Source organism: Chlamydomonas reinhardtii, chromosome 4 (assembly GCF_000002595.2).
Source record: "Chlamydomonas reinhardtii strain CC-503 cw92 mt+ chromosome 4, whole genome shotgun sequence".
Classification (NCBI taxonomy): Eukaryota; Viridiplantae; Chlorophyta; class Chlorophyceae; order Chlamydomonadales; family Chlamydomonadaceae; genus Chlamydomonas; species Chlamydomonas reinhardtii.
Window position 1 is genome coordinate 418,718 of NC_057007.1, and position 20,961 is coordinate 439,678.

Below are 20,961 nucleotides of genomic sequence, written 5' to 3' on the forward strand. Positions count from 1 at the left end.
GCCCCCGCCCCCGCCCCCGCCCCCGCCCCCGCCCCCGCCCCCCCTCCCGTCCCCGCCCCCCGCCCCGCCCCCGCCCCCGCGGCTGCTGCTGCTGCCGCAGACGGGGCGTGAGACGCGTTGCTGCCGAGGGCCTCAGCCCCTGGCGCCAGCGGCGGCGGCGGCGACCGGTGCTGTGCGTGCTGCACACGCCGCGTGAGGCGGGTGGCGAAGTAGTTGTGCGTGTCATACGACTCGTGAATGAGCCAGTACGGGTCCGCGGCCGCCGCCGCCGCCGCGGCGGCGGCCGCGGCGGCGCCGGCGGCGCGCGCTGCCGCGGCGTGTGAGGCGGCGGTGTGCGAGCCGGCCTTGCCACTGGCCTTCTCTGCGGCGGCTCGGGCGGCGGCGGCGGCCTCCGCTGCCTTTTCCACCCGCACACGCCGCGCCCGGTGCCTGGCGGCGGCGAAGACGGCGGCGGAAGCAGCGACGGCACCGGCAGTGAGGTGTGTGGTGAAAATGCAGAGGTAGTACTGAGGCCAGTATTATAATACCAGCGCACACACATTGCTTCTTGCCCTTCTTTAAGGTGCCAGACAGACGCTACAGGACCCCAGCTGGGCTCTTCGTTTCTAAAAATGGCCTAGACACTTCCTCAAGTGCAGGCCTACCTATCCCGTTGCGCCGCATCCAACGTCGCCCGCTGCACCCCGTCCCACCTCCCCCGCCTTCATCTGCCGCCTCCGTCCCCGCCTGCCTCATCCCACCCCGATTCCCCAACCCACACCACCCATCCATTTTGGGTTTGATTCTCGCAACCACCACCGGCCAATCCGGCCCCAAACCCAACCCCCGCCGCCCCCCATCCTGGCCCCCCCAACCCTGCCTCCCAACCTCCACCCGGCCCCCCCCCCATCCTGCCTCTCCAGCGCCCCACCTGGCCTCCAGGTACTGGTCGAAGCTGGTGAGGGTGTAGGTGAGCGGGTCCAGCAGCGCCGCGCCGCGCAGCCAGGCCGCCGGGTCGGACAGGCGCGACCAGTCCAGCGGGTGCTGGTGCCTGCAGGCGGCAGGGCCGAGGGGCAGAGGTGGGTGGGGGCAGAGGGTGGGTGGGGGCAGAGGTGCGGTGGGGGCAGAGGGTGGGTGGGGGCAGAGGGTGGGTGGGGGCAGAGGTGCAGAGGGCGGGGGCAGAGGTGGGGGCAGGGCTGGGGCAGAGGGCGTGTGTGGGTGGGTGGGTGCGGTGGGGTGGGCGCGTGGGGCGGTCCATTTCAGGTGCCTAGTCTCCGTTATGGTGTGCCGCCACCCCCCACTCATCCAAACACACTTCCCTTGCTGTTTCCACAACACACACACACACACACACACACACACACGCGCACACACACACACACACACACACACACACACAATCACACAATCACACACACACGTACACACTCACAGCAGCGGCGCGAACCTCCAGCCCAGCCGCCGCGCCTCTTCCTCGCTCACAGTGCGGCGCGGCGGCGGGCAGCGCGGCGGCAGGCGGCCGGGCGGCGCGGCGCGCTTGGGCAGCGTGCAGCCATGAGGGCCCTGCGTGTGCGTTGTGAGGTGTGTAAGTGTTTGTGTGGTGTGTGTTGTGTTGTGTGTTGAAGTGGTGTGCGGGTCACGTGAGGCAGCGCTGGGCAGGGCCTATAGCCTGCCTAGAGGGGCACTTGACAGCGGCTGCAGCCTGCTGGGAGGATGGCACGACTGACACACGCTTCCAGGTTTGGTTTAGTTTGGTCTGGTATTTACCCCCCCCCCCCTACCCAACCCCAATCCCACGCCTCCGCCCCCCGCGCCGGCTCCCACCTTGGCCGTCACGTTCGCCGCCCAGTCCAGTGACGCGTCAAAGGACGGACGCATCAGCAGAGCCCCGCCGCCGCCGCCGCCATCTCCGGTGCCATCGCCGTCGCCCAGGTCATCCAGCACCACCTCTCCATCACCTTTGCCGCCTGCTGCTCCCCCGCTTGCGGATTCCCCTGCTGCTCTCCCTGCTGCTGCGCCTCCTCCTTCCCCCGCTGCCCTCGCTGCCCCTCCGCTCGCCACTGCTCCTGCCCCTGCCGCTGACGCTGACACGCCTGTCGCTGTCGCTTCAGGACTTGAAGCCTCAGCCTCAGCCTTAGCCTGAGTCTCAGCCTGAGTCTCAGCTTCAGCCTCGGCCTTAGCCACAGGGCCCGTGTCAGCTAGGAGGAGCAGTCTACTGAGGGCGCCGCCCCGGCCCGCCTGCAGCCCGGCTGCCGTTGCCGCTTCCCCAGCTGCGGGGGCCGTCGCCGCGGCCGCTGCGCTCGCCGCAGCGGACATGGGCACTGACAAACACGCCGCGAGGAATGCGGCGATGAGGCTCGCGTGAAGCAGCGTCCGCCGCCGCGCTCCCATGTGGCTTTGCGACCGCCGTTCGTGCCTGGTGCTGCTGCTGCTACCGCCGCCGCCGCTGCAGCACCTGCTCGCATCACCAAATGGACCCGGCACGGGGTGGCGGCAGGCACTGTGGCCTAGGCTACTCGCGCACTCCGTTGCTGCGGCGGCGGCACGGCGGCCCCTGCACCCGCACCGCGCGTGGTGGGGCATCGCCGTTCGTGGGGTGGCAGCAAGGCTGTGGGGTGGCGTTGGCGGGAGGCGTCGGCAGGTGTCGCCTGGGGTCACAGCATAGGATACAGCACACAGGCAGGTATACGCTCAGGTATTGTATGGTTCCGGCACAACGAGGCCAGTCGTCCGTGCGTGCAACATCTCTACGAGCCTCGAAACCCCGCTGAGGTGTGGCGAGTTGAGTTATAACACAGCGACATATATTTGCGCGTCAAGCCACAAGCTATGCCCGTCGTCTCTGGCGACTTGGCGTAAGCGACACGACAATCGTCCTCACCGACCTTGCTGGTCACCACGCTCAATTGGATGTGGTCATGCTAGTATCATATAATCTGACAAGAGCGCTGCTTGGGAATCCGCACAAGCGTAGCCGTTGACTTCGCGTCGGTCGCAGTTCTTCACACGACAGGACGGTAAAGTTGCTTGGCAAACTGACTATGAAGCATTTTATATCAAGTAAGAGCGTTGCACAAGTCGCCGTATATTATCATAAGCATAGCCCGAACCCGGAAGCGTGCACACGCCCCGCTTACCCCCGCCCCTTGCCTTCGATCCCCATCGCAGACTGCAAAATGCAAACCCCAGTAGAGCGCATCGCCTACATTACTTGCTGCCAGAATGTCCCTCTCTGTCATCTGAGCGCCCTCGCTGGGAATCGGTAAGTACTGCGGTGAAGTGCACGATGCGTCTATATCTCACTGACAGCCCTGACCCGCCAATGCGCGTGAGCAGGTACCAGCCTGTCAGCAAGTCAGCGACGCCTGGTACGGTGCAGTAACTCCGGCGTTACAACAGTCGTAAGCACATGCCTTGGCAACGCCCGTTCATTGTGGGATGTGAGAAACTCTGCACACAGCGGGACGACGCCAACCTGCCGCTTACCCTGGCCATCGCACCCCGGCACCCCTGAAGTGTGCGCCACCTGCGCCACAGTTGCAGTACCCCATGAAACATGGGCGGTATCCTTGCAAGCCCGAGGGGCGAGCCCAAGACTCCTAGCTACGCGGGACGATGACGTGTCTGTGCATTGATACACCGCTGATGTATTCAGTTGCTGCACCGAACTCGTGACCGCACGGCGGCGACACCTGCCTCCTCCCCCGCGTACCCGATCCACGGGACTACAAAGACATGCCTCTTGCCATACCCCATCGCCCCGCATAGAAATCCGCCTTGGCCTGCTACGGCCATTTATCTCGATCGTCGACTGCATGACTAACCTGTGGGGTCTACCGGTTGCCCCACCATGAACGCACCAGAACGCGGCGAACCCCCCCCCCACACACACACACACACACACACAAAACTGCGCCTCTGTGGCGGCCTCCACAGCCCTTTCCTGCAGCCCCATTTGTGCCTCCAGCTTCGAATTTGCATCCTCAATTTAAGAAAATTTAAGTGCAATGTAACGGCGGCCTAGTGCTCAGCCGCTACGACATTCAACTCGTTCATAGTTTGCCATCTCTTCAACCCAGCCAGCCAGCCAGCCGCTCGCCAGCAATCCTCTGCGCGCTGCCCACCGCTACACCGACTTTTGCCGCCACAATATCAAACGACATGCGCCTCCGGCCCAGTAGTGCTCGGCCGCTACCCGTACGCTTTTACTTCTCCTCTGTGCGCCGCAGCGCCGCGGCTGCAAGCCGCGGACACTCCTCCTTGTGCCCTCCCTCCGTCCAGTGGCGCAGCTGGCACTCGCCGCAGCAGTAGGTCACAGACCGGCAGCGCGCACACGTCTTGCCGGTGCCGGGAGCCAGGACGGCAGTGGGGCCGTCAAGCTGCCTGCAGTCCGGGTTGCCGCACAGCCGCACGCCCGTGCATGCAACACCGCTGCCGCCGTCACTGCTGCTGTTGCTGCTGGCTGCTAGAAGCTGCCGCTCCACCTCTACCCGCGGCAGCAGCCATGTCTGCTGTGCCGCCAACCCTGTGAACCAGTCAGCCCCAGTCATCGACACCCAGAGCTTGCGCATCACTGGCTCCATGCCATCCACCCACTCCTCGTGCTTCCCAGCGACAGCCGCTGCCAACGCCTCCGCTTTCGTGCCCGGCTGCAGCACTGCGTCCCCCAGCACACGCCGCATGACGACGGGCCCGTGGGACACGAAATCCGCCAACTCGGGCCAGCCGTGTGCACGCGCCATGGACACGAGCTCCGGCGTGACCGTGTCGACTGGCAACTCGTCCGCTCGCGCCCTGCTGCAGCCGCCGCCGTCGTTATGCTGGCTGCTACTGCTGCTTGTGGTCCTGCCCGCGCACCCGTCACGCGCCGCCGCCGGCGTGCCTGCTATGCCTGCGCTCGCCCCGCCAATGTCGGCCGCTGTGCCACCACCACCACCACCATCACCGCCGCCGCCTGCGTTTTCAGCCTCGGCCGCAGCGGCACCCGCATCGCGGTCGGCTGCCCTTGTCCTACTGGCCCACACGAACCCATCAAGCGCCTCCAGGCTGCCCTGCGACCACCACACCGCCAGCAGCCGCAGCCACATCGCCTGCAGCCGCCGGTCTCCGCTCTGCGCCACCGCCCGCGCGCTGCTGAGCATCAAGAGCCCAAGCACCCGCATCTCTAGGCGGCCGCGTAGCTCCGCCCATGACCGCGCGACCGCCGCCGCCTGCTCCGCCTCCTCCTCCAGTTGCTGCAGCTCCTGCAGCGCCGCTGTTTCCGCGTCCGTGCCTCCACCGCCCTCCTTCTGCACCCCCACCAACGCCTGGCGCACGTTCCGCAGCCGCACGTCGGCTGCCACGGCCAGCCGGTGTGACATGCACGCCTGGGGGTCATACACGGGGGAGGCAGCATCACAGGCCCGCACAAGGTGTTGAGGTTTGAGGCCAGGTGAAGCGCGCGTTCTGCCGATGTCAGGTCACCGGCGGAACGTCCGATTTAGCCATCCTGTGCCGCGTGGCGCAGTCGTGCAAGCGGTGCTTAAGGGCATGCGGACCAGCGCGGCCACCCAAACGTTACCCATCTCAGAGAAATGTTTGCTAGTGTAAATGCAAATGCAAGACGTCGTCGAAAGCTCCAGGCTAGCAAGCAGCAAGAATCATCTACACAGCGACGGCACGCCAGCCACGCCTGTGCCGCGCCCCACTCATGCAGCACGCCAGCGACGCCCACACGGCATCAACACCAGCACTGCCCCCCCATCAATCACGTGCTACCCACCTGGACCAGCACGCGCGTGATGGGCGGCAGCAGCACCCGAAGGGCTGCGCAGGCGTCTGAAGGGAGCGGCCCTTCAGGAACCCCGCAGATGATGTTTGCGGCGGTATGGGCGATGTAGCCAGCCCACAGGCCCACTGCCAGGCTCCCAAGCAGCCGCTGCTGCGCCGACGGCGCGGAGCCGGCCGGCGGCCCGCCACCCCCCGCCGCCGCCACCGACGCCCGCCACCCCGCGTCCTGCCATTCCTCCTGCTCCTGCGGAGGCTGCGGTTGCCCCCGCTGCGGCGGGTCCTGCTGCGGTTGCTCCTGTTGCTGTGGCTCTCGCTGCAAGTGCTCCCGCGCATGCTGCGGCTGCGCCCGCCCCGACGGCAGCCCGTCGTCACTGCCGCCGTCAATCGCGGCGAGCAGCAGGTGCAGCAGGCCGGCGAGGCAGCAGCTGAATGCGTCGCCTGCATGGTTGAGAGCAAGCGCCTCCCAGTCGGCTCGAGGCAGCCCGCCGGCACACGCAGCAAACAGCGGCAGTGGTATGCTGCCTGAAATGCCTACGTAGCCCACGGCGACGTTCGCCAAGGCCGCGGTCACGCGCGCCAGCGACGCCACCAGGCCAGCCACCTGCGCCAGTGGCCCGTGCGCCAGCGCCGCCGGCCACACGCCCGAGCTGCACAGCAGCTGCTGCACCGCGGCAAGCACGCGGACTGCATGGGGCATGTAGCGGCACGATTCTGGCTGTAGCAACACATCTGGCTGCCGGAGCGTCCGCTCCACCGCCCCTAGCAGGCCCGCGTCCAGGGCGCAGCGCAGGCTGTAGCAGGGCACGGCGGGCTGCTCCTGCTGCTGCGTGCTGCTGCCCGCTGGGAGCTGCAGCTGTAGCAGCAGGCATACATCTTGCAGGGCTGAGCCTGCGCCCATATGTATGCCACTGTAAACTTCCATATCCTCAAGCAGCACGACAGGCAGCCAAGAGACCAGCATCGCCCACAGCCCCGGCAGCCGCGCTGCCGCCTGGCGCGGCGGCAGCTGGAGCAGCAAGTTGGCGAGGACGCTGGCGGCGTCAATGCGTGCGTAGGGACTGAGTGATTCTAGCTCTATTCCTGAGTGCCCAAGCCAGCCGCGCTGCACGAGGTCGTACACACACACGCTCGCCAGCAGCGGCCGCGACCCGCCGCATGGCCCCAGGTGCAGGTGCTGCGGCTGCTGCTGTGGCTGCGGTGGCAGATGCGGTTGTGGCTGCAGTTGTGGCTGCCGCTGCTGTGGCTGCGGTTGTGGCTGCGGCGGCGTTTCTTGAATCTGCATCTGCGGCTGAGGCCCTGGTCTGCGCGGGACCACGCATTCCACAGGCCCGCCAACAAGTAGACGCAATGATGTGAACAGGTCGACCGGCACGTCGTCCTTTATGTCGGCAAAGCGCAGGGCGCGAACGAGCGCTGCCGGCATGCTTCCCGCTGCTGCCGCCGAGCCGCTGGCGGAAGCGCCCGCCGCGGTGCCGCCGCTGCAGGTTGCGCTGCTGCCCCTGTTGCCGCTGCTGCCCCTGCTGCCCCTGCTGTCGCTGCTTCCAGCCCCCACGCCTGGTGATGCTTCGCCAACCGCACTGCACTCCCGCGCGCAGGACAGCACCCACACAAGGAAGCACTGCAGGCACGGGCCCTGCAGCAGCGGCTGCAGCGACTCGCCGCCAGCACGCGCCGCGGGCCCCTCCGCACTCGCAGACGGCCGCGCGACTGCCGCTGTGTCCTGCGCGGCCGGCTCCGAGGCGCGTGCTGCTGCGGACGCAAACCCTCCTACAGCCCCGGCCCCCTGCGTTGCTGCTCTTGCCGCAGTGTCGGCCCCTGCGCCGGCAGTGGCATCCGGCTCCGGCTCCGGCACCTGCTCCTGCTGTGTGCTGCAGCGCGCCCGCATGCTGCAGTCGGCGAAGTACAGCGCCTTCAGCATGGTACACAGGGTGGACACCGCTCCCGGCACGCCAACACTGTTTGGCGCTTCGCAACTGCGGTTGGGCGGCTCCGACTGGCTGGCAGCACGCAAAATGGCTGCCGCAAAGTGCTCTGGTGCTTGGGAACGGGATAGGGCGGCGTACAGCACTGGCCCGAGTGAGCGGTTGGTTGGCACCGCCGTGGCAATTGCCGCCATGACGGTGGCTGCCATTACCAGGACGTTGAGCCGGTGGAAGCCAGGGCTGGCGGGCCGAGATGCCAGCGCTGCGTACACGTTTAAAAGGTCAGTTTGCAGCACGGCCAGTGCAGTGTTTTCGCTGGCCATCCTCTTGAAGAAATAACTGGTGCGCATGAACACCTCCTGCTCGCGAGATACATCTCTGTCTCCGTCCGCTGATTTCGCAAGAATGGCCCGCCCGGCCCAGCCATGGCTGGCGATTAGCGCAGCTAGCAGCGGCCGTGAAAGCCCGTCGGAACGGAGCACGGCACGGCGAAGCGCATCAAGCTTATGTTGTGGAGGCGTGGAGGTTGTTGCAAGGCTGGCAAAGTATTGCAGGAGGTTAATTGTTTCTGTTTCGCTCTGTGCTGCGCACGCATGTTTCTGGTTGAGTCTCTCCAGCCAGTCCGGTCCCCCTGCGCGGCGCATTCCTGAAGATGAAGCAGAATTCTATTGCTATCAGCTATTACCAGTCACCTTTCTGTGGCATTTGTGTCGTGTTGGACCCGTCAATCAATGCAGCCGGCCTCCCTCCCGCCCGGCGCCCGCGCCCTGCCCCGCCCCCAGTCACCATCCGCACCATCCGCCCGCCAGGCTTGCCGCCAGGCCCCCACTCCCCCACAACAATAGCTTTTTATGTGTCTGCCGCCACAGTGCCTTCATATGCCTCATGTCTCCCTAGCTACTTACACTCATCTCGCCAACAAAATGTAAAGCCATTTGCGACACCGTTTTGGCCTCAACAACAGCGGAGCCCACTGCAGTCGTGCATCTCTCGCCGGGTCTCCCGTCTACTCGCTCGTGTGTGTAGTCCAGGGCTTGCATCTTCTAGGGGTAGGCCGCCGCTGCTGGCGAGAAGAGCCGTAACCACGTTCTAGCCCACGGCATCCAGGGGCCCAAACATGCCCAGTGTTCATCGTTGGGGGGAGGGGGGGGGGCGCAGTTAGAGCGATTCAGGGATGGTATGCAGCCCGAGCGGCGAGAAAGCACCCCCATAAATGCTCCAGTCAGGCCAAAGGGTTGGGACGCTGTGCCGTTTGCGCATCCTTTCATATCTCGGGCTGTTGGTGACGGCATGGTTTTGCGCTTGCCGTATGACGCTGATTCCCCGCCTCCCTCGCCGTGAGAGGTTGTGCGTGGTCGGTGGCTTTGTGTGTGGGCAGGATGCACGTGTGGGCGACCGTTCTAGTACCTGGCCGCTTGCGCCTTGGTTACTGCGTGCGCTGTGCGTGTGTCCTGCGGCCTAGACGTTTCCCGGCACTCCTGTGCCTAGGCTTGTGACGTTGAGGCACAGCGGTGGGGCTCTGGCGGGTTGAGGCTTGGCTAGGACTCACTGTGCGCGGAGTCACACGGACTTTGCCCGCGGGAGGGTTTGCAGCAAAGTCGGGGTTGGTGGAGTCAAGTTGGGCCCTGATAGCATGTGATGGCTCGGCGTCTTCGGGTGCTGGGAGCCTGGGACTGTCCCCTCTGTAACATCCGCATTCATAAATGCTCAATCTTTCTCGCCCAGGGGCCTGCCACGAGGGCCTGCATTGGGACCCGTTTCTTGCCACTCCCCAAAGATGCAAGCGCTGGTGTAGCGGGCTAGTCGCATCCGAGAAGGAGCGCGAATTACCAGCCCACCAGCGATGCCAGCCGCGAAGAGAGTCATGCCTGCCTTGAAGTCGCAGCTTGGTTGCTGAACGCTGCACATGATGGGCCTCCGTCAACCTGGCCCGTACCCTGTCCCATCGCGTCCCCCCTGCGTGGAAACAGCTTTCACTACAGATTTGGCCATAAGGCGCCAGCCACGTGGGCTAAGGGTGGACCGCTTTGTTGCAAGGGAACTTTAGGGTTGTTACACGTGCTTGTGTTTACTTCCCAGCACAGTGCTCGTATCTTGTAGATGCCCTCAGGCACCCGGCATCTACACATGCGTAGATGACCTTGACTGCGGCATCTACACTTAAGCCCCCAAGCCCCCCCAAACGTCTACGCTTCCCCCATTTTTGCGCCAAAACCGGCCAAAAACGTCTACACCTGCGTAGATGCGCGGCACCTAAACCCAAAATTTTTTCTCCGCCTTCGGCGGATTTTGGGCAGATTTCTACAGTGTAGATGGAAGATACGAGCCAGGGGAGGTCCCAGCAGCAGCAGATTCCCTCTGTAAGCTGGCCCCTGACAGAATTCCAGAGCCACATCAGCACCCGATCAGGATGGCGCACAGGGGCCAGAGGATGGCAAGGGAGGGGAGCTGCTGCCCATGTCAGCGGCGGCAGCGAGCTGCGGTGCAGGAGGCACATGGCGTGGGGCTCGCCAGTCAGCAGCACACACCGGCGGCGCGTGCGTGCCTGCTAGGCCGGCACATCCATCACCACCAGCCAGTCAGTCATGCATGGATGCGGGGGAGGGGGGGGCGGCATGGTGTGTGCAGCATGCAGCGTGGTGCGGCACAGCCCGGTCCTCCGGGAGGCGACAGGGCAGGGACCTCAAAAATGCGTTCATGACGCTTGCTGGTAGCATCAGAAACGTAGAATGGCGAGCACGGTCACACTGAGGGTGAAGTTGGTTGGCAGTCCTGCGCAGTCAAGCTGGAATGGACGGTTGGTGCTGGCTGGTGCGGCTGAGTGCGAGTGCGCAATTGTGGACTGCTGTCCGGCTCCACGCGTATGGCCAGGTATCTCCGAAGATGCTTCAAGGAAACCAAGTTTGCACGATGCCAGGGGAGGTTGTCGGAGCTAGCAGGCAGCACACGGAGCGGTTGGAGCCCTGGCATGTGCTGCTGGACCTGGCCGGACTGCTGGTGATGAGGTCGTGCCGCGGGCGAGGCACATGCGTGAAAGCCTTACAGGCAGCACAGGCACGGGGTCAAACCTACTTACCTAATGTCGTGCATGCCATCATTGAACGTGTGGGGGCTTGCATACACTGTCCAGACTTGCCCTCCACAAAATGAGGCCACATCCATACCCAGCATGTCCGCGCTTTTGTCGCCCGACCGGTCTCTTCTGCTACAGGCTGACCAGGAAGGTGCCATTCCACTCAAGCATGCACACCGATAGATTCCACCCATCCAGACATACGTAGGCAGGGCACCCTAACGCCTCCTCCGTGTCAAAACCTACGTGGACCCTCCACACGCCCTACCCCGCTACTCCACAATCGCGCCTAGTTGCCGGCCCCAGTGCGCTATCCGCGTTGGGCCTGCCCTTCATCTGTGGTTGGCTGGTTGCCAACGGCCCCTGCTTCGGCTGAACCCTAGTCACACCCCCCTCCAGTTCCTTGTCACATGCCCAGCAAGCAGCGACCGCCCCACGCACCCGCCTGATCCACACGCTCCGCGACCGCCTGCTCCCTCCTTCAAACCCGCTGCTACGCACGCAGCGCGCCTTCCGCATCCCTCTTACCAGCGCACCCTGCACACCGCCCTGTTCCTCCTCCTCCTCCTTCGGCCCACATCTGCCCTCTTTCCTCCAACGCGCACACTGCCGTCACAGCCTTCCGCGGCGGCGGCCTCAAGCGGCCCAGGCAGCCTCTGCTGCCGAGGGGGCCCAGGCGCCCTCAGCTGCCGAGGCGGCCTGACTCAGCCGAGGCGCCTCACGCGGCCGAGGCGCCTCACGCGGCCGAGGCGCCTCACGCGGCGGCGGTGGCGGGCGGCGCCTTCTGCATGAGCGTGATCTTGTCGCCCAGCGAGAGCGCGATGCCCTGCGTCTTGGAGCGGATGCGGATGTAGCCCACCAGGCGGCCGCCCGCGCCGTCCGGCCCGCCCGCCGTCTTCTCCACCGACACGTTGACCAGCGCGTCCTCGCCGAACACCGACTTGGCGTACAGGTTGGCGGCCAGGTAGCCGCACTCGCCTGCAGGAGGTGGAGGTGGAAGGCGGGGGCAGGGGAGGAAGAGGGGATGGGGGAGAAGAGGAGGGAGGTGCGTGTGTTGGGGACAATCAAAAAGGGAAAGGGTCAGGGGGAGCAGCGGGAGAGGTGGAAGGCGGCAGCGGTGTGTATTATGACAGCAGCGAGCGCCGACGCCGCGAGAGGATGGGTTGCGACGGATTGCGGACGCATGCTGAGGAGCAGCAGCGCAGGGCAAGCCCCGGCAGGGGCAGGTGCGGCGGCTTAACAACCCGTCAATGACGCTGATATTTCACATGGATGTGCAGGTGCGCGCTCTCACCCTCTAGCGCGGAGGGCGGCGTGAGGCACTTCATGTTGGTGGTGGCGATGATGTGCTGCAGGAACGCCGCCACGTCGTTGAAGCTGGTGGCGATGGCCACCTTGTTCTCCCACTCGAACTCAGCCCACATGTTGCGGAACTGCAGTGCAGCAGCAAGAGGAGGAGGAGGGTAGGAGGACATGTGAGGCGGGGGAAGACGAGGAGCGAGGCCGGGCAGGCGGGGGCCGCGTTGCGAGACGGCAGCGATAGTCCGGAAATTGTGGTGCAAGCACCGGATGCAACAGAGAGAGAAAGCACCGGACCACCCGGAAACGGCACGGGTGCACGCCACGCCGCGCCCCGGTCGCGAGCACCCGCGCGCACCTGCACGTCGGCGCAGTAGGCGGGCGAAATGTAGTCCATGATGTCGATGTGGATGTCGTTGAGCACCACCACACTGCGCTCCGCATACCTAAAGAGGGGCGAGGGGATGGGGGTTGTAAATACCAGCCCAAACCAAACCGTACCAAAACAAATTAGCGGAGCACAGCGGGTCATGTGCCCGATCCCGCCGAACGAAAGAGACGAAAGGCCAGGTGAGGGCGAGAGGTGGAGGTGCATCAGCAGGCGGGAGAGAGACAGGAGCGGGTCGGGTTTGCAAGCTGGCAAAGCGGTTATGGCGGCGTGGGTTGGGCAGGTGCAGACAGCGCACGGAGACCAGGTGCGCACAGGGCCGGCGCGGCTGCCGCCGCCGCTGCTGCTGCCGTTGCTGCTTCACTCACCCAGTGCCCTCGTACACGATGTTGCCGAAGATGACGCCGGTCTCGGTGGATGAGACCTTGATGTTGGCGCGGATGAGCTTTGTGTCCCCGGGCGCCAGCGTGTAGTTCTGCGGCCGCTCCACCAGCTTGAGGTCGCCCATGGTGGCCAGCTCCAGGCACAGCGCCTGCATCGTCTCCGCCGTCCTGGGGGTGAGGGTGAGGAGCGGGTTGCACGCATGGTTAGTTGAGACGAGATGATGCTGGCAGGTTGTTGCAGCAGGGGGAGGGTGTTGTGAGGGAGAGGGGGGTCGCGTAGGTAGGGAAGAGGTGTGGTCAGCACCGAGGTCAGGGAGAGAGTGACGGGGAGCGAGGGAGGAGGGTTTCAGGCATGGTTGGTTCGATGGTGGCGGGAGAGGCGAGGGAAGGGCGGGTGTTCGAAAACGGGACGTGTCTATTGTCGTGGTGGCGATGGTCCGGCACATGGCCCGGCCGAGTGATTGCGCGCCGCGCTTCCCGTCCACCACTTCCTTAATCATCCTTACCCCGCATAATCCTGATTGTACCCCCCCCGCCGCCATTCACCTGTTGGTGACGGTCACGTCCAGCACGATGTCGTACTGGTGCACCGTCACCACCGCCTCGGCGTACACGGGGTCGGACAGACCCGTCAGCTGCGAGGGGCGGGGAGGGCGGCGCGGCAGGGGAGGGGAGCAGGCAGCGGTCGAGGATCGAGGCAGGGGTGGGGCAGATAGCGACTGGGGAATGCAGGTGGGGGTGGTATTCGAGCGCAGCCTCTGGGTCAATACGGCCAACAGAGCATGCATCGCCCAACGCACTCAGCCTCAGGACTCTGACTGAGAATCCATGCCCGCCGCACACGTACCTGCAGGACGCGGTTGAGGCGGCTAGAGGCGGCGGCGGCGGCCTCGGCGTACCCCGTGGCGCGCGCCAGGTCGGACGTGACCTCGTCCTCCACTTCCAGCTGCGACAGGCCCTTGCGGTTCTTGAGCACCTGCGCAATGAATGACACAAGGTGTGTTACCGAAGATGCTTTAAGGAAACGAATGCGCACGATGCCCGACGAGGTTGTCGGAGCTAGCATGTGGGTGGGTCGATGAGCATATGGATTGTTGCAAGTTGGTGGGTAGGTTGGTGGGCAGCCCATACGCCAGTCAACTTCTGCAGGCGCGCTTGCGGACCGCGTGAGCAGCGCCGCAACCCGTACCACTCCGAACACCCGCCGCATCTCCCTCCCCGCGGAAAACGTGAACACGGTGCATCCCGGCACCGTTGCCATTGCAGTCCAGCGCGCTTCTATATTTAGCTCTGGTACCGTAGCTCACCCTTTCCCCCCAGAATGTCTACCGTCTACCACTTCCTTAAGTAACCATGAATGTAACCCCCTGCCTCCTCGCAGCCCCGGCCGCCCGCACCTGGAAGTCGATGAGGTCGTCCGGCTGTACGGCGGCGCGCGCCTGGGCGCTGGCCTTGCGCGCGTTGGCCTCGCGCTGCTTCTCGTGCGTCAGGCTCGCGAACGCGGCGCGGCAGTCCGCCAGCCACACCTGTGCACAACAGCGGAGAGAGGGCAGGGCTCTGCTGAGTGCTGCCGTGCTCCAAACGAACGCCTTTCACCACCAGGTGAGCCGCCGGTCAGGTTCGCCAGCCTCTGCGGGCGCTTCCTGCTCCCGGCACGAGCACCGAACTCCACGTAAGCACCTCCCTTCCATCCCCGGCAGCCCGGCAATTCCCCAGACACACGGAAAGCATCCACCCGAAGCCAAGCCAGTAGCAGCCAAGCCAGTAGCCAGCTCCCAACGCAGCAGCCCCCTGCAGCCGCACATCCGGTCCTCACCTCGTTGGACCAGGTGTCCTGCCCTGCCAGCACGCGCAGGCACAGCATCATGCGGTCGCGGCTGTCGGCGTCCAGCGGCGTGGGCGTGGCGCCCGCCGCCTCGCCCAGGCGCAGCGTGGCCACCACGTACTGCATCGCCTCCGCGGTGTAGGCGTTCAGCTGGGGGCCTGTGGGCGGCCGGGGTGTTGGAGAAATCAGGAGGGGTTGCAGAGTCAGGGTTGCAGAGTCAAGGAGGAGGAGGAGGAGACGAGCGCCAGGCAGCGCCAGTACCACTGGAGGACACGCGCGTGTGTGCATGGGTGTGTGGAGTGGCACCACGCAACGGGTTGAGCAGCAGCACGCGGCCCAAATACGCATGCCCAACTCAAGCCCTGACGCACCCGGCGTCTCCTTGAGCGCCTTGAGCCGCAGCAGCAGCTTGACCTGCGTGCCCGCCACCACGCCGCCCAGGAAGAAGTCGCCCGCCAGCAGCAGCGCGCGCAGGTTGGGGCCGGAGCCGGCGCCCGTGGCCGCCAGCGCCGAGGCGGAGCTCACCTCAGCCACGGCGCTCTGCGAGGAGCGGGTGTTGTACGGGTGAGGAGGAGGCATGGGAGTGAGCAAGGGCAATTTGCGTTGGCTGCTGTTGCTGAGCACGCGGAGTGTAACCTACGCCCCAGGCTTTGGGGCTTTCGGCCCAAGTACGTCGGCACGGTCAGGTCCCAATGGTTTGCTAGCCCGCTTGCAGCTGGTCCCGCCCCGCACCTGCGTGGCGTAGGTGCCGTCCGCCAGCACCGCGGGCCGCTTGGAGCCGACCGTCGCGGTGGGTGCCGCGGCGGCGGCGCTCGAGCCGGCGGCGGGGGCAGCAGCCTCGTCCTCTGCAGCGCACGACCCCGCAAGACACGTCAGCAGTTCGCACCCCAACCAACTCTGCTTCACGTCATGACGTGCATGGCCCCTACATCAGCCGCACCCGATTCCAATGCTGCGTGCCTCCTACGCACACGCCCACAGGGCCTTCCTTGCCCGGCCGCCACCCAGCCGCAACCTAGTCCCTACCTAGCCGCCACCCCTCACCCGCCCTTATCCTCTGCTGGCCCTACCCCAACCCCGCGGCGCCCGCTGCCTCACCTGTGGGCTCAGCCAGGAAGGGCACGGGCCCCAGCGCCTCCTTCAGAGTGGCCAGCGCCGCCACGATCTCCGAGGTGGTGGCGCAGTACTCGCCCATGATCCACAGCGCGCAGCTGACCACCCGGCTGGAGCGGATCTGTGGGGCGTTTACAATCATGGTAATTCAAGAAGTGATGGACGGTAGACAATGGGGGCTACATTCATGATTATTTAAGAAGTAAAGGCATAGCCAGGAACACTAGTACGGTACAGCAGGCGCGTTGTTACGGGGGCGGGGGTTGCAGCTGGGCAGGGCAGTGGGAATATCAGGTTCGAGGTGGGTGGCCGAGAATGTGGATGCAGGGGCCGCGGGTTGCAGCTGGGCAGCGCAGTCGGAACATCAGGTTCGAGGTGGGTGGTCGCAAATGTGCATGTGAAGAGCGAGGGTTGCAGCTGGGCAGCGGTGCATGTGGCGGAGGCCGCGCTAATACCGGTATGTTGAAAACGAAACGAAACAGTGGCCGTATGTTGAAAACGAAACGAAAGTAGCCATATGCGTGGATACGGCACGGATACGATACAGGATCGGGAGCGTCGCATGGCATACGCAGGCGTAACACGCCCTGCGCTGCTCCCTTGTGACGGTCGCACACCCCCAGGAGCGCACCTGGTAGAAGATGGTATGCAGGCGCTCCAGCACGTTGGGGCGCAGGCGCGCGTTGGTCTCCATGATCTCGCGCACAAAGAAGATCACGTCCAGCGCCGAGGCTGGGGGAAAGGGGCAGAGACACAGAGTGTGTGTGGGAGCATCCGCCTGTCAGCCCACTGGGATTCCTTGCGTTGCGGCCGTTATCTGGGCCCTGAATTCACTCGCCCTTCCTATCCCCCTGCCCTGCCCTCTTCCAAGCGCTTGCGTGCGCTACTGCTGCTGCCACAGCGCTCGCGCTACTGCTGCTGCCCCCAGGGCTGCCCGCCCTCACCGGTGTTGGCGTCGCCCAGGAAGTCCATGAGCACGTGCACCACGTTGCCCGCCACCTCGGGGAACTTCACCGCGCAGCTGCGGAGGCACAGCAAGCGGGGGGTAGGCAGACGGGATACGGAAGCGGGGGAATGTTCAGCGTTCCGGGATGGAGCGTGCGGTTGGCTAGCACACAGCGCGCGCGCGTACCATCATGGCACACACGGGCGCGAATGTCCCAAGGCCCCATAGCTACCCGCTTAGCTGCCAATTGCGCCGACCCTGTAAGGCGCTGCACGCAGTGGTCTGTGCGCGCCCCCGCTGACCGGGCCGGCAGTCCCCCCCTTGGTTTGGTTTAGTTTGGGCTGGTATATACAACCCCCATCCCCCCGCCCCACACACCTGTGGATGGCCTGCACCAGCATCTGGCGGTACTCGCCGGCCTTGTCGTACTCCTTGTTCTGCGTCTTGACCACCTCCTTCTTCAGCACGCCCACCACCTGCCCAAGCAAACACACCGATGACCGTTGTAGCAACAGGCCCCACGTTCTCGAGTGCGTGTCTTAGGCATACGGCCCGGCTGCCGGCCTTGCACTCACATTGGCCCGCACACTTCAACGCTCGCCATGTGACTTTGCAGGCCCTAGTAAAGGCCGTATTGACCGCCCGCATACAAGTCAAAGTGCAAGTCCTAGTACAAATCGTCGTGCACGTCCTCGTAAAAGCTCCCGCGAACCCACCTCGTCGATGTTGCGGGCAGTAATGAGGTCCAGGCTGATGTCCAGTGTCTTCTTGCGGATGTCCAGGCTGGGCGAGGACAGCGCGCGCAACGTGTCCATCACCACCTCCGTCATCACCTGCGGGCGGCGGCGGCAGGGGGCGAGCCGGCAGGCAAGACCACACGAGCACGACCCGGTGGTGAGAGACGGCCAACCGACAAGCACAGCGGCATGCATAACGCGTTGTTACCATGGACGCTTATTGTTCAAAGAGCCCAACGCGGGCAAAACGAGCCCAAGCCGCAGCAGCGCTCGTGCGCCCTGCCACTGCAGTCGGCCCACCGTGCACAACACTAACTAGCCCCGCCTCCCCCAGCCGCCCCCTCTTTTCCGCCCCTTGGCCATCTCCACCAGGCCTACCATCCACTACCAACCGCGGTACCCACCTCGCGGTGCTTCTCCTTAAGCTCCTGCAGCCGGTCCAGCACGATCAGCTTGACGTTGTTGTCGGAGTGGCTGCAGATGGGAAAGAAAAGCGCGGGAGGGGGCGTTTGAGGCATCAGCTGTTAGAACATTACGATGGTTTGTTTTCATGCTTGACACAGTCACGCCCGCGCTTGTTGCAACCGACTGCATGGAGCCGACCCCCGAGCAGCCTCTGAACCCAAAAGCCCCACCTGGCCAGCAGCGTGCAGAAGCAGTTGGCGGCGGCGCGCACGGCGGAGGGCGCGGACGACAGGCTGGTCAGCGTGACGGCGCACTCGTACATGACGGCGGGGCTGGGCGACTGCAGCAGCACCAGGATGGTCTTGATGAACTTGCCCTTCTCCGCGGGCGAGGAGCGGCAGGCCTGTGGCGTGAGGGTGCAGAAGGGGAAAGCTGAAGGAAGGCAAGGGTGCGGGGGCCCCAATCCATAATTCTTTGCCACTTGTTGTCGTCTGCCGCACACGGGGCGGCGTCCAGCCAGACACCCGCAGCCCAGGCCCCTGTATGGCCCCAACTCGTGCAGCATACGACCACACGACCGCCGTAGCTTCAATTCAGTTGGCTATCGGTTTCCACGCCGTCTAACACCATCCATACGCCAGCACGTTCCCGTCCTCAGCCAGAAGTAATACACCTCCCCTTCCTCCTTTCCCGCTTCCTGCCGACTTTCCCCAGCGCCAACCTCTTTCGCAGCCCGCCGACCTACCTCGCAACCCTCACCCCGCCAACCCCTCCGCCCCCACTCCCGCCGCCCGCTCCCTGGCTGCTCTGCTGCGCCCGCACCTTGCGGATGAGGTCCAGCGCGGACAGCTGCAGCAGGTCGCCCCAGCTGCCCAGCTGGTCGGCGCTGTCCAGCAGGTAGCGGATGGCGCGGTCGGTGGCGTGGTTGGTCAGCATGGCCAGGCAGTTGCGCCGCGCAGACAGGTCCTGTGTGCGGAAAAACAGGCGGCGCGGCGAGGGTGAATAAATGGCATGGTGAAGGGTATGGGCGTCGAGCTCGCCACCCGCTGCCCGCGCGGCATCCAGGTTCCACGGCCGCGAGCCCGCGGCAAGCTAGCAGCGATGCCATCTGGGGCTTGGGCCCGGGCCCCAGCGCCAGCGCCACCAACAGGGTCGCCGTGTGCCCGTGTGGCATGCGCGCCTAGCCTCCCACGCACGCACCTGCTCCTGGCGCAGCAGCCGCTCGATGGTCTCCGGAGCGTCCGGCATCAGCAGCTCACCCTGCAACCCAAAATGCGGGGATGAGTTGGGTTGATGCGGAGAGGCTGGCTAGAAGACCCGCAGTACTCAATCAATCGTGCTAAACTATCGTTTCCCGTCTCTCCCCCCGCCATCTCTGCTGCCCATGCTACACGACACACGGCCTCTTGCAGTGCCGTCCCGTTATCCTCCTCCGCCTACTGGACATCCGGCACCCGCCCCTATTTCGAGGCCTAGATGCTGTCCAGCTAGTACCAGCGCTTCCGCCTTTTTCGCTGCTCACACACCTTGGGCAGCTTGTAGATGGAGTTGATGGCCAGCACGGCATTGCGGCGCACGTAGCTGTGGCGGTGTTCCAGGTTGGCCAGGATGGAGGGCACCAGCGGCTCCAGGATCTCCTCCTCCTTGATGCGGCACAGAAACCTGTGCCGTGCGTGCATGTGCGCGCGTGTTTTGCGATGGCGTGCGTGAGCGTGTCTAGGTTGCCCTCCTAGCCCGGCGCCTGCGCCTGTGCGTCAAACACGCTTGGCGCAGGGAAACCTCAAGAAGCCGGAGTGTTCGTATGTCCAGCTGTCCCAGCCAACCGCATCTAGCAGCCCCAAAGCTGGCATATCGCCGCCGGTGACCCGTGCATCAGGGAGACGCACCTGAGCGTCACACCGCGAATGTACTCATTGGGGTGCTGCAGGTTGTTGCGCAGGTTCTGGCAAATCAGAATCTGCACGCATGAGCCATTCGCGGAGCGTCAGCACGGTTTCCAGTTAAAAATCGTCGCTGCCCCCCCCCCCCCCTGCGCCCCCACGCTGCCCCCCCTGCTGCCGCCAGGCCCATGTGTCCCACAGTTGACTGCCAATCCTGTGGCCAGAGCTGGTGCGCTCCTGTCCATTGGCGATGGACCGGTCATCGCCCGCCCTTCTGACTGTCACACCATCCATGGTAAGTTGCGCGCCAGGTGGAAAACCCCGACCACCCGGAAGCACGCCCGCTCACCATCTCCGGCAGCAGCTTGCCCGACGCGTCCGTCTTCTCAATCGCCTCCTGCAAATATATAGTGCATACAGAGGTCAAACAGCAGCGCCTCGGACCGGTTGACGCCCCGTTTATGGACTTGCGCCCACGCCGTGGTCGGTCGCAACACTCCCGCGCGCTGTTGCCGACATGCCCTGCGCCAAGCTGCACCCCTGTCTTCATCCTTCCCACAGGCTTGCTGGCACGATCCAGCGCCATATTACGGAGTCCATTTCATCCGCAAAAGCTCTGCCTGGCCAGGCCCCTGCTTTCTCTGCCTGGATCAGCAGTTGCCCGACCATTCAACTCTTTGCCGCGCTGACCCTGACGCGCTGCATCCCAAGCACGTCTGTCCAGTCTACTCACCAGATACAATAGCAACAGCTTCTGCACCATGTGGTCCTCCGAGGGCAGCACGTAGCGCACGATGGTAATGAAGAGAGCTGGGAGCTGCTCGCCCGCAAGCAGCAGCGACACCGCCTTCTTCATGGCCGCCTGCTTCGCCAACGGGTCATTGCCCTCAAGAGCCTCCCTGATTTCGCTGGCAGAGGCCTGCTTGTCGTTATAGACAAGCATGGTGCAGCTGCGCTCGACCGCGTTCGCCATGGTTGCTGCTCCCTATTGGCCACGGTCAAAACTCAAGGTGGAAATCGCCAAATTCCTACTGGTTAAGGAGTAAGGGCCGCAGTTGTGCCCAAGCAAATTGCTTCGGTCGACGATCGCTAGTCGGGCCCCGAAATATTCTGCGGTGTGGGGCTAACTATTTGCTAGCACAGTACCACAAAAGTAGGTGTGTCTCAGCGAGCCTGCGTCTGGAACAGCGAGTGCGATGCACCAAGTGGGCAAATGCAAGACGTTTCCCGCGTGCTCTTGCG

The 20,961-nt window shown here is 64.7% G+C and overlaps 3 protein-coding genes across 3 annotated transcripts in view; all 3 read right to left on the bottom strand.

Moving 5' to 3' along the window:
* The window catches only part of CHLRE_04g217919v5 (uncharacterized protein), a 16,986-nt gene extending 13,957 nt beyond the window's left edge, over positions 1–3,029 (bottom strand). Inside the window, exons 1-5 of the mRNA XM_043061755.1 lie at positions 2,865–3,029; positions 1,804–2,627; positions 1,412–1,542; positions 911–1,030; positions 75–429 (exon numbers count right to left, since the gene is read on the bottom strand). Of these exons, the coding sequence (XP_042925011.1) occupies positions 75–429; positions 911–1,030; positions 1,412–1,542; positions 1,804–2,562 (1,365 nt within the window). The 5' untranslated portion in view covers positions 2,563–2,627; positions 2,865–3,029. The remainder of the gene's footprint in view (positions 1–74; positions 430–910; positions 1,031–1,411; positions 1,543–1,803; positions 2,628–2,864) is intronic.
* A 54-nt stretch (positions 3,030–3,083) lies between these two features.
* On the bottom strand, positions 3,084–8,339 carry CHLRE_04g217920v5 (uncharacterized protein). Its single transcript, XM_043061756.1, has 2 exons — positions 5,741–8,339; positions 3,084–5,345 (listed from the first exon to the last, which is right to left on the bottom strand). The coding sequence occupies exons 1-2, from the start codon at positions 7,991–7,993 to the stop codon at positions 4,185–4,187; spliced, it is 3,414 nt and encodes a 1,137-aa protein (XP_042925012.1). The 5' UTR covers positions 7,994–8,339; the 3' UTR covers positions 3,084–4,184.
* Positions 8,340–10,697: 2,358 nt separating this feature from the next.
* Positions 10,698–20,919, bottom strand: CHLRE_04g217921v5 (uncharacterized protein). The gene is made up of 23 exons (XM_043061757.1): positions 20,453–20,919; positions 20,069–20,116; positions 19,726–19,796; positions 19,366–19,501; positions 19,040–19,099; positions 18,662–18,805; positions 18,070–18,242; positions 17,839–17,908; positions 17,414–17,530; positions 17,076–17,173; positions 16,696–16,772; positions 16,383–16,483; positions 15,737–15,872; positions 15,371–15,483; positions 15,010–15,178; positions 14,630–14,796; positions 14,211–14,339; positions 13,661–13,789; positions 13,360–13,448; positions 12,799–12,981; positions 12,401–12,488; positions 12,038–12,176; positions 10,698–11,721 (listed from the first exon to the last, which is right to left on the bottom strand). The coding sequence occupies exons 1-23, from the start codon at positions 20,690–20,692 to the stop codon at positions 11,498–11,500; spliced, it is 2,901 nt and encodes a 966-aa protein (XP_042925013.1). The 5' UTR covers positions 20,693–20,919; the 3' UTR covers positions 10,698–11,497.
* Positions 20,920–20,961: the final 42 nt, after the last annotated feature.